The sequence below is a fragment of the Phyllobates terribilis genome, unplaced genomic scaffold, assembly GCF_046119375.1.
Source record: "Phyllobates terribilis strain yellow unplaced genomic scaffold, ASM4611937v1 Scaffold_9__5_contigs__length_417890890, whole genome shotgun sequence".
NCBI classification, from domain to species: domain Eukaryota; kingdom Metazoa; phylum Chordata; class Amphibia; order Anura; family Dendrobatidae; genus Phyllobates; species Phyllobates terribilis.
The window spans coordinates 54,971,441-54,986,529 of record NW_027362769.1 but is presented as its reverse complement, the minus strand read 5'-3'; the positions used below and the strand labels follow the sequence as shown (position 1 = coordinate 54,986,529).

At 40.7% G+C, this 15,089-nt stretch overlaps 1 protein-coding gene across 1 annotated transcript in view; it reads left to right on the top strand.

Moving 5' to 3' along the window:
- Positions 1 to 15,089, top strand: part of LOC141161554 (aldehyde oxidase-like) — a 220,963-nt gene that overhangs the window by 119,691 nt on the left and 86,183 nt on the right. The window contains exons 4-9 of the mRNA XM_073646513.1: positions 489 to 631; positions 1,288 to 1,381; positions 4,689 to 4,792; positions 8,253 to 8,437; positions 9,373 to 9,562; positions 11,768 to 11,854. Of these exons, the coding sequence (XP_073502614.1) occupies positions 489 to 631; positions 1,288 to 1,381; positions 4,689 to 4,792; positions 8,253 to 8,437; positions 9,373 to 9,562; positions 11,768 to 11,854 (803 nt within the window). The remainder of the gene's footprint in view (positions 1 to 488; positions 632 to 1,287; positions 1,382 to 4,688; positions 4,793 to 8,252; positions 8,438 to 9,372; positions 9,563 to 11,767; positions 11,855 to 15,089) is intronic.

Genomic DNA, 15,089 nt, shown 5'->3' with positions numbered 1-15,089 from the left:
CTGAAGTTGTCCATAGGAATAGGGAAAGCCAGGTAAGAGAGGGAGGAAGATACATGAAAAAATAAATTTATATATTTCTTTTTTCTTGTATCTTCCCTCCCTCTCTTACCTGGCTTTCCCCATTCCTGTGGGCAACTGTCACTCATGGAGGAGGGGAGGGGAGGGCCCACAGGGAGGGCCAACCTGGAGGAGGGGAGGGCCCACCGGGAGGGCCCACCCCGGGAGGGCCCACCCCCACCCCCACCCCACCCCCACCCCCACCCCCACCCTCACAGCAACCACCCTCACAGCAACCACCCTAACAGCAACCAGGTAGTAAGGAGACTGCAGAGCTGTGAGCTGCTGAAGACACAACTTAAGAATACCCCTTTATGTGTGACATCAGCTAGATGTCATGCTACATATAGCGAATTGTGAACTCATTTATAGACTGGACCAATTTGCATATGTTTCTTCTTTATGGTGTAATGCACATCTATTTGCTTCAGGTATCACCATCGGCGCAGCATGCAGTCTGGCAATGGTTCGATCTATTTTGTCAGAAGCAGTATCTCAATTACCAGAGGAAAAAAACAAGATCTTTCGGGTCATTCTACGACAGCTGTCAGGAAAGCACATAAGATGTGAAGCAGTAAGATATTTTTTGTAATACAAATTTTTAAAGTATAAACTGAAACAATCCAAGTAATAAAGCAGGACAGCTCCTGTTACCAATGGATAGGCTGTCCATATGCTCATTGACAAAATGTGAATTGCTCTTTACTCACTTCATTCCAAAGACAAATGCTGATTAATATGGAGTTCCCCACCACTGCCCTTGCTTGTAAAGAAAGTCATTCTGGTAACAAATATTATCAGATAATTATTGACAATTTGCTTAAATAATGTATTGCTTCTCTGATGGCTCACTCACGCGAGTGTATAACGCAGCCGGGTGCTATCCAATGTTTTGTCAGATAGCACTCGCCCCAATGTTATACTACGGGGCAGTGCCGATCTGCGATTTTTTTCTCATGCCGATTCGGCATGAGAGAACAATCACTGCACGCTACGGGTGCAACTGATGATCGAATCATGCTCACCCATACAAGTCTATGAGTGCCATTGAAACATCGGACTGCACTCGGATTTCTTCTGAGTGCAGTCCGACATCCGACATTCTTGTCGAATGGATATTGAGGGCCAGCTGAGAACAATAGATCTGTGATATATTAAAATGTTGTAAAAGTGGGTATGTTTCACAGGACACACTGCAAACATTCACTAGTCATTTCTCTTTTCTCGTAGTCCCTGGGGGGAAGCATTTTAAGTGGAAGTTCTTCATGGGAACTGAATCCAATTCTGGCTGTTGGAAACTGTACCTTTAATCTTGCATCACAAGGTAAATTACTAGGAAGGTATATATACATCATAGATTTATGCACAGAAGCCAAAGCAGCCTATTTAAGTATTGAACTGTCCCTCCCTTTTTTTATTGATTTAAATCTTGATATTGCATTAGTCTGCTAAGGATACAAACTGAAAACAGAAGGATATTATTGTGGTCTGAATGAAGAATAGGAATCACTGCAGTACTGTGCAAAAGTTTGAGGCAGGTGTGGAAAAATTTCTACAAAGTAAAAATGCATTCAAGAATTGAAGAATTAATACCGTAGTTTATTTTTATCAACTACCAAAATTTAACATAGGAGAAATCTAAAGTAAATCAATTTTTGATGCCCTTTGACTTCAAAACAGCAACAAAGCATAAATTCTTCTGCACACAGTTTTTGAAGGAACTTCCAAACATCACGGAGAACTAACCACTGATCTTCTGTGGATGAAGTCTTGCTCAAATCCTTCTGTCTCTTCATGTAATCCCACACAGTCTCGGCGATGCTGAGATCAGGGCTCTGTGGAGCCCATCACATCAATTCCAAGACAGCTTGTTCCTCTTTACCCTGAACATAGTAATGACATTGGATGTATGTTTGAGGTCATTGTCTTGCTTCAGAATAAATTTGTAGACAATCAGACAACTCCCTGACAGTATTTCATGATGGATAAGAAACTTCCTGTATTGAGGACACCATTAATCCTGGCCAAATCCCGAACTTATTTGTTGAAAGTATGCTTTACTGTTGCCTGCAGACGCTCATTACTGTACCATTCTCCAGCCCTCTGGAGAAGAACCTGCCTTTATTACAGCCAAATATTTCACATTTTAATTCATCAGTCCAGAGCATGTTGTGTCATTTTTCTGTATCCCAGTTTCTATATTTTTGTGCATAGTTTAGTCATTCGGCCTTGTTTTCATGTTGAAGGTATGGCTTTTTGTAAGGAATCCTTCCATGAATACCACTGGAATGCAGACTTCTGTGTAGCTGGGTCCCTCTATTTACTGCTAATTCTGAGTTGATGACACTGCTGAACATCTTCTGATTTTAAGGGATGTAAGCATGATGTCTCTTTCATCTACTGCACTATTCTTGTGGCCAACTACTGTATCTACGTTACTCAATGTTGTCCATTTCTTTGTTATTCCTTCAAAAAAGCTTGAGCATCACATCTTTAACCCTAAGTCTACTTGAAGTCTTTCCCTGGAAGACACATTGTTGATGCAGTGTAACTACTTGTGTCTTGTCGTCGTGCTCAGTCTTGCCATGGTGTATAACATGTGGCATGAAACTGTCTTCCACAACCTCACCTTTGTAGCCGAGTTTGTCTGTTCCTCACCTTATTTTAAGCCTTTTACACTGCTGTTCCTTTTCCAGTTAATGACTGTGTTTCAACCTACATATGAAAATCAGATTTGGGTTGAAAACCCAACAGCTCCACTAAACATCTGTTATTATTATTATTATTATTATTATTAGAATTTATTTATATTTTGTACATGAGAAGGGGTTACATACCAAATACAGATATCACTTACAGTAAACAAACTAACAATGATAGACTGGTACAGAGAGGAGAGGACCCTGCCCTTGCGGGCTTACATTCTACAGGATTATGGGAATGGAGACACTAGGTTGGGGGGTTGCAGTAGTTCCGGTGGTATTGAAGTGGCAGTGTGGTCATTGCAGGTTGTAAGCTTTCTTGAAGAGATCGGTTTTCAGGTTCCAATTAAAGGATTCGAATGTGGTAGCTAATCGAACGTGTTGAGACACAGAATTCCAGAGGATGGGGGATATTCAGGAGAAGTCTTGAAGGCGATTGGATGAGGAACAAATAAGTGTGGAGGAGAGAAAAAGGTTTTGGGAGGATCGGAGATTACGTGAGGGAAGATATCAGGAGATTAGTTCGGAGATGTAAGGAGGAGAAAGGTTATGGATGGCTTTGTAGGGCAGTGTTAGTAGTCTGAACTGGATACGCAGAGGAATTGGGAGCCAATGAAGGGATTTGCAAAGGGGGAAGCAGAGGAGTAGCGAGGCGAGAGATGAACTAGATGAGCAGCAGAGTTAAAAATGGACTGGAGAGGTACAAGAGTTTTAGCAGATAGGCTACAGAGGAGGATGTTGCAGTAGTCAAGGTGGGACATGATGAGGGTATGCACAAGCATTTTAGTAGATTGAGGGTATAGGAAAGGACGGATTCTGGAAATATTTTTAAGCTAGAGTTGACAGAAGGCGGTGAGAGACTTGTATGTGCGGTTTGAAGGACAGGGCAGAGTCAAGGGTTACTCCGAGGCAGAGGATTTCTGGTACAGGGGAAAGCGTGATGTTGTTTATTGTTATAGATAGATCAGGGGGGAAGATACGTGAGATGGAGGAAAGATAATGAGTTCAGATTTGTCCATACTGAGCTTGAGGAAGCGAGAGGAGAAGAAGGAGAATATGGCTGATAGACACTCCGGGATTCTGGTCAGCAGAGCGGTGACATCTGGGCTAGAGAGGTAGATCTGAGTGTCATCAGCATACTGGAAGCCATGGGACTTTATGAGTTGTCCCAGGCCAAGGGTATGGATGGAGAAGAGTTGGGGTCCTAGGAAGAAGTCTTGAGGGACTCCAACAGAGAGAGGGTGTGATGAGGAGGTAGTGTGGGAGCGGGAAACGCTAAATGTGTGGTCGGAAAGGTATGAGGAGATCCAGGAGAGGGCAAGTTTTTTGACACCAAAAGAAGAGAGGATCTGTGTTAGGTGGATGGTGATCAACTGTGTTGAAGGCAGAAGACAGATCAAAAAGGAGAAGTATAGAGAATTGTCTGTTAGCTTTGGCTGTAAGTTATCTCCCCACACTATGAAACTAGAATGGATCAAGACCCTGGAAGGCGTTCAGTCTGGTCTAGGGATCTTGAAAATGTAACCAATGTGTGATCAGGATGTACAATAAGTCCACATTCTCCTTATGAAATCATAACTGACTCAACAAAGCAATTTAGACTGCATGGTATCCACACGGCAAGCAAGCATTTTGTTCTGAGCTTAGCTGGCTTAAGGTGTGAGATCTGTCACTCACATCCTTTGAGGTTTGACCCCCCCATGCTGAGCTAGTTGTTCTGTACAGCTGCACACTGAAGGGGGTTTATATCTCCAATATTCTTCACAGTAGCAATTCTAGTGTTACGACAGTCTATATGGTTAACCTATTTGCTTTATAATGGATGTGACCCGAATTTCCCATCCTGATCCTGACTCTGCCTAACTATTCAATGATTTAAAACTGTTTTACAATAAGTCGATGATTTATTAATTGGTCTTGTTTTTGCAGACATGAGACGTCAAGTAACTCTGAAACAGTTGTTGTTTGATGAGTCGGCAGCTTTGAGGGCAGAAGAGATTCTTATATCAATTAATATTCCCTTCTCAACTAAGGTATATTTATGTATTTTCTGACTACTTTTAATTACTTTATTAATACTAATATATTCAGAGAGGCATAAAAAGATATTATGGGACTGATTTAATAGCAGAATAATTATTTAATAAATGACAGGTATTGTTTTGAGTTGGTGAATAATTACTATTTGTTATAATTGATTCAATTGCTATAAGTCTTGACTTGTTCTGTGGACTCTTTGGGATTTATGTCGGGTGACTGACTGGCCTATAAAAGCTTCCAGCTACCGTTTCTTTTCTACTAATCTTAGGTCTTTTTACATGTATGACCAGGGCTCTTACCATCCATGAGCAGACTGGAGGTTTTTCATTTTCAGCAACTTTCACTAAAAATATTGGAAGAAGATACAAACATCTACTCTGTTCATAGAGGATGGAAGCGCTTTCCAAATAAAAAGAGCCAAGATTGTCAGGCAATAAAAGGTATCAAGAAGCTTGCATAGGCCAGTCAGTCTCCTGACATGAATCCCATAAAGCATGTCTGAGCTGTGCTTAATGGTATAGTGAATCAACAGTAATGAGGACTTGATGCATGTGGAAAAGCTTTTAGTCCATGTTCAGACAATGCATTTGTGATAAATAGTTTTTTTTCTGCTTTTTTTTTTCCAAAAATGCCGTAAAAATGCAGCGATTTTAATGTGTATTTGGAAAATAAAAAAATATGCATCATGTGTGCCTTAGAGTTTTTAGGTGTCGAGTGGACCCACATTCCATAGGGGAGGGACAACTAAGTTTTAATATGCATATTTGACATGAAGTGGATACTGTGAAATAAAAGACAAAGCATAAAAATGAGGGTGTCAAATTACTAATGGGTTGTATCAATATAAGTATCCCCCATTCAATTATTTTAGCCCCCCATCCCAAGAAGTCCTAATAGAATCCTAAATACAATTCAGTGATGGTAAACATTATATAATTGCTAGAACACTCCGCTCCTACACATTTCATCAGATTAAACCAGCTTATCAAGGAGTCCTATTGAGCTGCAGCAGGACAGGGCTGTATTTTTAAAGGCAATGGCTATTGGAGCTTGGAAAATACAGAATTTGAATGATCCCCAAAATAAAAGGACGATATACAGAAAAATAAAGAAAAATGAAACCCCTCACTAAGAGTACTATTATCTGTTGAAAGTTGTATTTCTTGTGATCTGGTTAAATAGTCAAAGCGAATACATAGGTGAATATATTTATTTTTCTCAATATAAGAAAATAGGATATTTATTGAAATAGAGAAAAAAGTTATGTTTTAATGCAGTAGCATTTTAGGATATTATATATCAGTGTATAATAATTTTTCTATTAATATTTTGATGCATTATTTGTTACATTCTTAGTATATTTGTTATATTCTTTGTATGTTATTATTTTGATATATATTTTGCATCAGATCTTAAGACTTGATGTAATTCTAGAAAAACATGATGAAGGTATAATTGGAAACAGATATTTCACTGAAATGACCTTTATCTGTCACATGTGTTTGGAAAAAAAAAGAACCAAAAATTTACATTGAAAATATTTTGGTCTGCAGGTTTCTTTGAATAACATTATCTAGGGAGATGGAGCAAAATGATAGAGCTGCGAGGCTCATCCCGAGGGGTCCAATGGAGAGTTGGGGGTTAGATGTTTACAGAGTTATGTGAAACTTCCCATGATAGAAACCTGAAGGTGCATGCTGTCAGAGTCATAATAGAAGTGGTTTGTCAAAGCAGTAATTAAAATAGTAGCGATGTGTACACTGCCTATAACATATTATTTACCCACACCCATGGGGGTTTTCATGCTTTATCAGTTTCAGAAAAGCTAAAATAAATAATAAATGGGTCTGTGATTCAGGCTGGTTGCACAATACAATATAACAAAATCGGAGGCGTGGAGTCAACTTGTTTAGTTTCTGAACAAACCTGAAAAAAATCATAAACAATAATCATTTTTTACAAAAGTATCTGAAAACTTTAATGAATCATATAGATTTAAAGTGATATAAAAAGTCTACACACTTCAGTTCAAATTCCAGGTTTTTGTCCTGTAAAAAAATCATACCAAGAAGAATCATTTCAGAACATTGTACACCTTTAGGGTATGTGCCACGATGCGCAAATAAAGCGGAAATTTGCGCTTCATTTCCAAATGTCATTTTCCCGGAAAAACGCATGCGGAATTTGGCATGCATTTTTCGCGCGTAATTCAAGCATTTTGCACATGCGGAATTGCCTTGCGTTTTCTAATGCATTGTAGATGGCAATTCCGCATGCGTAAACGCACAAAGAATTGACATGCTGCGGAATTTTCCGCACATCAAAAACGCTGCGGAAAATTCCGCAGCATGGGCATTACAATTGCGGAATTACATAGGGGACCATGGCAGAGGGCTTAACATGCGTATATCATGCGTTTACGCTGCGGCAATTTCCGCACAAAATACGCATGAAATACGCATCGTGGGCACATACCCTAAAAGAGAATCTGTCAGCTGGTTTTTGCTATGTAATCTGACAGCAGCATGTGATGGGGACAATGATTCCAGCGATGTGTCACTTACTTTACTGGGTGCAGCAGTTATGATGGAGTCACAGTTTTCTCTGCTGCAGATCTAGCAGAGCTCAGTTGTTGAGCTGTATAACCTCACCAACACTAGTTTTTTTTTACATTGTATAGTGGCAGAGAGTTGATAATCAATGCTGGGGGGTATGGTCTGTTTTTGGCTTACAAATACTGATGTAAAATACTGACCAAATACTGAACGTGTGAACGTGGCCTTATTGTACCATTACATAACCCTGTTAGAACCCTCCTGTTTGTTTTTTCCATCTTGCTTTTTGCGGTCACATGACCATCTGCCTTTATATTCCAGCTCCGCCCTTTTGGCTGTGCTGGACTTCAGTGTTTGACTGTTTCTCTAGCCAGGTGCTTCGGTGCCTTTCTCTGTCAGTTCGCTTGGTCCTTCTGGGACCTCTAGTACCTTTTTGTCAGTTTGTCTTTTTGTGTTCTGCAACAACTTCTCTGTTTAGGAGGTGTCCCATTTTTGTCCCAGTCCTTAGTTCTTTTAGGGGCCCCTCCCCTTATGCTATAGGTCTTCGTTCAGACTAGCTGAGGACTAAGGCGGGTCTGTTCGCTAGGAACAGTCAGCCCGCTACATCGTAGGGATTCAGCTTAGTCTTACTCTAGGGACAGCTTTCCTTAGTACTTGTTGCAGATCATAACAAACCCCCATTCAAATAATAGTCCGACCATTATACTGATCGACAGGCGTGGTCCATCAGTGAGAACAGCTGAGTTGTTAGTGACTTCTCACCCCTTCCACTAATGAAAGTCACCGTCAGACAATTCTTCATCATTTTCAAAATCTCTTGTAGTCAATGACTGCACACAAACCCAATGCAGACCTGCTACTCCTGACACCATTACCTTTCTCTATTCCTATCTTGCAGGGTGAATATGTGTCTGCATTCAGGCAGTTGCAGCGGTGGGGCAGTACAGCTCCAGTTGACATTGCAGCCATGAGGGTCATTTTTAAAGAAGGGACAGACCTCATTATGTCTCTGAATATTTATTATGGAGGATCAGAAGAGGCTAGTATTTTTGCAAAATTTGTCAGTGAATTACTTGCTGGTAGGTATGTATCAATACACAGTTTAACACTTATGACTTCTACATTTATACATTTGGAGCAGAATTGTTCAAAATGGTATTTACTTAAATTGAGTAAAATGACTCAAAGTCCACGCAAATTCTGTAACATACAGTATTGTGATGTCTAACGTCGATTATTGTTTCCTACCATTAGGATCTAAGTAATTTTTCTCCTTATAAAGAGTGACATGCCAGGCCTGGCACGCCAGTATGAGGAGACTTTAACGCCTTGCATGATCCTGGGAAATTAAATATGCAAATTGTCTCTTCAGAGAGGAAGAGGACTTGAACTCTAGTGCCACCTACAGGAAGTAGCAATCCTACAAGTCATTATCGACCCTTTAACAAGCCTGTCATTACATGGTCGCATGTGTTCAGCTCTTCACTAGTCTGTCCTTTTCCCCATAGTCTCAGTTGTGGCTGCAGACTGTCTCTCGGTGACTTTGTGAGTGCTGTTTGTTAATTCTGCTTACATTATTCGCCACTCAAATGCGACCGCAAAAGTATGAAACCGCACAACAGCAGCAAAAGGAAAGAAAGCAAACATTGCTGTATGTATAGAAACGTTTGGTTATTCGGTCCCCAATCTATTGTCTCTGTGCTTTTATTGATGCTGGGGTGAGATGATGCGTGGTGCCATGACTTATTTTCAGCTTGTTTAATTGTATTTAGACAATTATCATTGATCCGTGCAAAATTAGTGCCAAAAATAATAATAAAAAAAAAAAGTAAAAGAGATATGCAGGTGGGGAAATACAGGAAATAAATGTGTTTTGTCTTTTTGTTAAATAATACCATACATACCTTACATCCAATAAACGACCTGACTACATTATATAAAGTTATTGGGGTGTAAGAGTGTAATAGCCCCTGCGGCAGTACAGATGGGTTTCAGCTGATGAACACCTTCTTCCATAGGCGCTGGAATGAGGCATTACTCGATGAAGCATGTAAATTATTCCTGGACGAGATCCCAGTACAAGAATCAGCCTTAATTGGGATGACGGACAATGAGAAATCACTGACGATCAGCTTTTTATTCAAGTTCTACCTTGAAGTGTCCAAGGAATTGATGAACACAATGCACTCTCCATATAATGATGTCCACGTGAGTCACAACCTTTCTCTTTTGTTTCAGTGACTAAACTTTTTATCATCCCCAACTGTAGACTTATTATATGACATAATTACTATAGGGAATTGATAGATCAATTAAACTAAATGTATGCTTTGTATACAGTCATATAGTTGTTTTTTTTTACACCAAATTTATTATATACTGTGACACACATACATTATGTGAACTAAGCCTGATTTACCTTAAGGGGAATGTGTCATCAGGAAGTGATCTATTGTTTAAATCAGATTTTTGTGTTACATATTGTTTTTTGTCATTCTTGTGATTTTTTTTCTCATCACAATATTTATTAAAAATTAGAAATTATCACCATTCTTACGGTGGCCATTGGGGCATTTTTAAATTCTAACTTCCTGTTGGTTCAGGAAACAAAACATCCACATTAGCCACAGTGAACCGACACTGACCGTGTCTTTAGTATTAATGCTGCTAATGAGCATGTGTCAATGTCATTGTGATGGGAAGGGGGGCAGGGTGAGTTGCGACATCGCCAATTGTGGATCCTGTGTCATCAGCTGTGTACAGAGGTGTTACCTGTCATCCCGCCTCTGATGATATGAAACCTGTTGAAAAGTCTTACTGAAACGAAAGGAAATATGAGTCTAAAAAAAGCCCCAGCGGCCACGGTGAAAATTGCAACGTTACTGATTTTGTTTTTTAATAAAGATTGTGATATAAAAATAAAACCATGTCAAAAATGTAAAAAAAATACATCTAACACAAAAACCTGACTTAAACAATAAGTCATTTTCTGATGACGCCTTCCCTTTAAAGGGGTTGTCTCCTAAAAATAAATCTTGTCCATATGTCCTACTAGGTCATATAGCCTTCATATACGGTGGTCTCCACTCAGGATCTCCCCTCTATGATCCAGAACAGAAAGTTGCTCAGCAGAAGTTGCTCTTGCACTGGTCGACTGGCGCCTTACAGTCTAGTCGGCTGAATGGGCACAATATAGTACTACACTTCAGCTGCTGCAGTGCTCTTTTGATCAGGGCTTTACTTAGTAAAGTCAGCACTTTTCTGGGGGTGCCAAGCGCGAGATCCAGGGGCTGTCCTCTGACAGAGGATATCTTAGGGTATGTTCCCACGATGCAGATTTGAAGCAGAAATTTCCTGAGCATTTCTGCATCTCCTTGGCAGAAAAAAACGAATGCGGATTTTAACACGCGGTTTTTCAGCGTTTTTACATGCATTTATGCATGCGTTTTTTTCAAAGCGGTTTTCCAAGCGATTTTAGCATCACTTGGAAAAGGGCTTGACAAGTTGGTCACACAATATAAATCCATGCAACTGGCATGGATTTATATTGTGTGACCAACTTATGAGGAGATTTCTGCTTCAAATTGTGCATAAAAAGAATTAAAAAGTAAAAAGAAAAAAAAAAAACTTATATTCTCTTCCAGGCGGCTATCCTCTCTCCTCGCCGGCCCGCGGTGTACTGGCAGGACCTGCGGTGACGTCATTAAGTCAGCTGATGGTCACGCGACCACAGCGGTTAGGTCATGGTCGCGTGACCATCAGCTGACTAAATGACGTCACCGCAGGTCCTGCCAGTACACCGCGGGCTGCCAAGGAGAGAGGATCGCCGCCGGGAGCAGACCAGGGGCCGCCGGAGAGGTGTGTATGAATATTTTTTTTTATTTTTTACTTTAGAATTATTTTTTAACTTGCAGGTACGATGGTACCTGCGTCAGATGAGAGTCTCCTCTTCTCCCAACCTGGGTACCATCCGCGCATTGAACCGCATAATAACCCCATGTATACATGCGGATGTTATACGGTTCAATGCAAGTCAATGGGTTGTGCTGTGGATTTTTCCGCAATGATAATCCACAGCTGAAATTTCTGCAGCATGTGCACAGCACATGCGGATTATCATTGGGAAACATGGCAGACATCTTAACAAGCGATTTTAATGCGTTTCCGTGGCGTAAATGCCGCCGTGGAAGCGCATTAAATCTGCATCGTGGGCACACAGCCTTAGCCATCCCACCCCTATATGTTTTATTATCTGCATCTAGTGCAGTACGTATAGATGAAATCTGATGGATTGTAAGGCTGAGAACTGATGAATGTTGTCTGTGCCTGCAGTTTCTGAATCCATCCATCTCCAATCATGCTTTCATATAAATTGTTCTTTCATAAGCCTTGACAAATTTCTCCATTGTGCAGGAAATTCAATACGCCACATTTGCCTCTGACAAGAATTCATTAAAAGCCAATCAGCAGAGAACGTCAAATGGTTTCCATGTTGATCATGTATGTACTGATGTCTGCACTTCTAAATGTGTGTGTGTATACGGTATATAGAGGAGCAGTATTTATTCTGTTATTGTTATATATCGCATTGTTTACTATATTCCAAATCATTCACATTTGTGGCCTTCCTTGTATCAGTATTTTGATCTCCTCAGCTATTATTAACAGGTGGCTAAAAAATCAAGAATTCAAGCAAAGAGCAGCACAAAATCTAGCAGTAGAATGGGTTGAATAGGAGCCACGTACTGATGGCTTTGTTGCATTTTGAAACTCATTCACTTTGCATTCTTAAAAGGGGTCGGTCACTTTATTGCTAATTTACCAAATGAGTTGGGGACATGATTTTGTGCCACTTGCTACATTGTCCTCACAGACTGCACAGCTCTCCTGTCCATAAAATGACTGGTGATGGAAGAGCACGTGACCAGAGTCTACTATCAGTCTTGGGCCACGGCCCCACTATAAGAATTTGGTCAGTATTTGGTCAGTATTTTTTCTCAGGAGTGGCAGCCAAAATCAGAAGCGGGTGATAAATGCAGAATTGGTGACTTGTTTCTATTATACCTTTCCTCACCTGGTTTTGGTTCCTACTCCTGAGAAAAAATACTGACCGAATACTGACCAAATACTGATAATGGGGCCGTGGCCTAAGGGCATGTGCCCACGATCCATACTAGCAGCATTTTGGACACAGCTCACCTGCACTGCGTCCAGAACACTGCATTGTACATTAGAAGCACAGTGGATGGATTTGTAGAAATCCCATGTCCACTGTGCATCTATTTGACGCCGAGTAAACTCATCGGCAACGCGGCTTCACAAGCCGCAGCATGCCAATTTCTGTTGCGGAGACGCTGGTAACTCTGGAGGTGTGGTAACTCCACATGGGTTCAATCAACACATGCGGATTTACCTGCATGATCGGACGCAGCGAAAATACGCTGTATCCAAAGCGCTGCTATAGCCTGATTGTGGGCACATACCCTAACTCCAATTCAAAATCACTACACATAGGAAATCTGTATTTCAATTGAAGGAGGCTGACGAACAGGCTTAATCCAAAGAGCAGCAGGAGAATATGTAATGCCTATATAAAATCTATGTCAGGAAGGCCATATAATTTTAAAGTTTCCCTATCTAATATTAAAAGGAGCATTTTATGAGTCTAGTTGCAGCTGGACTCTTATAATGCTCCCTTTAACCTTGGATTATACAGCTATTCTGACATGGATTTTCACAAGTAGGTATAACACTTTCAGCAGGTCTAAGAGATGTATTTAACAATGTATTCACTTTGTATTAAGAAATCTAATGACAGATCTGCTGGATATTATCAAGCACATACCACAACTGTATCAGTAGAGTGTCCAAACCTGGATCTGGGTGTCAGGATCAACTAACATGTCTAGCCCCTGCTTTGTTTAAAGGGAACTTGTCCGCTGATACATGCTGCCCAAACCATGTGCAGCATGTATCAGCACTGGCTGTACAATCCCCGCCATGTATATACAGTACAGACCAAAAGTTTGGACACACCTCATTTAAAGATTTTTCTGTATTTTCATGACTATGAAAATTGTACATTCACACTGAAGGCATCAAAACTATGAATTAACACATGTGGAATTATATACTTAACAAAAAAGTGTGAAACAACTGAAAATATGTCTTATATTCTAGGCTCTTCAAAGTAGCCACCTATTGCTTTGATGACTGCTTTGCACACTCTTGGCATTCTCTTGATGAGCTTCAAGAGGTAGTCACGGGAAACAGTCTTCCAACAATCTTGAAGGAGTTCCCAGAGATGCTTACCAATTGTTGGCCCTTTTGCCTTCACTCTGTGGTCCAGCTCACCCCAAACCATCTCGATTGGGTTCAGGTCTGGTGACTGTGGAGGCCAGGTCATCTGGCGTAGAACCCCATCACTCTCCTTCTTGGTCAAATAGCCCTTACACAGCCTGGAGGTATGTTTGGGGTCATTGTCCTGTTGAAAAATAAATGATGGTCCAACTAAACGCAAACCGGATGGAATAGCATGCCGCTGCAAGATGCTGTGGTAGCCATGCTGGTTCAGTGTGCCTTCAATTTTGAATAAATCCCCAACAGTGTTACCAGCAAAGCACCCCCACACCATGACACCTCCTCCTCCATGCTTCACGGTGGGAACCAGGCATGTAGAGTCCATCCGTTCACCTTTTCTGCGTCGCACAAAGACATGGTGGTTGGAACCAAAGATCTCAAATTTGGACTCATCAGACCAAAGCACAGATTTCCACTGGTCTAATGTCCATTCCTTGTGTTCTTTAGCCCAAACAAGTCTCTTCTGCTTGCTGCCTGTCTTTAGCAGTGGTTTCCTAGCAACTATTTTACCATGAAGGCCTGCTGCACAAAGTCTCCTCTTAACATTTGTTGTAGAGATGTGTCTGCTGCTAGAACTCTGTGTGGCATTGACCTGGTCTCTAATCTGAGCTGCTGTTAACCTGCGATTTCTGAGGCTGGTGACTCGGATAAACTTATCCTCAGAAGCAGAGGTGACTCTTGGTCTTCCTTTCCTGGGGCGGTCCTCATGTGAGCCAGTTTCTTTTTAGCGCTTGATGGTTTATGCAACTGCACTTGGGGACACTTTCAAAGTTTGCCCAATTTTTCGGACTGACTGACCTTCATTTCTTAAAGTAATGATGGCCACTTGTTTTTCTTTACTTAGAATTTGTATTATGGCAAGAAAAAAGCAGCTAACAGTCTATTTAGTAGGACTATCAGCTGTGCATCCACCAGACTTCAGCACAACACAATTGATGGTCCCAACCCCATTTATAAGGCAAGAAATCCCACTTATTAAACCTGACAGGGCACACCTGTGAAGTGAAAACCATTTCCGGTGACTACCTCTTGAAGCTCATCAAGAGAATGCCAAGAGTGTGCAAAGCAGTCATCAAAGCAAAAGGTGGCTACTTTGAAGAACCTAGAATATAAGACATATTTTCAGTTGTTTCACACTTTTTTGTTAAGTATATAATTCAACATGTGGTAATTCATAGTTTTGATGCCTTCAGTGTGAATGTACAATTTTCATAGTCAAGAAAATCCAGAAAAATCTTTAAATGAGAAGGTGTGTCCAAACTTTTGGTCTGTACTGTATGTCTCTGAAATGCTGCAGCGTTTCAGAGAAAAACATACTTTTAATTGCTGCCAGGAACAGAGCGGCTTTATTGACTAGTCGTACATGCAGGTTCCC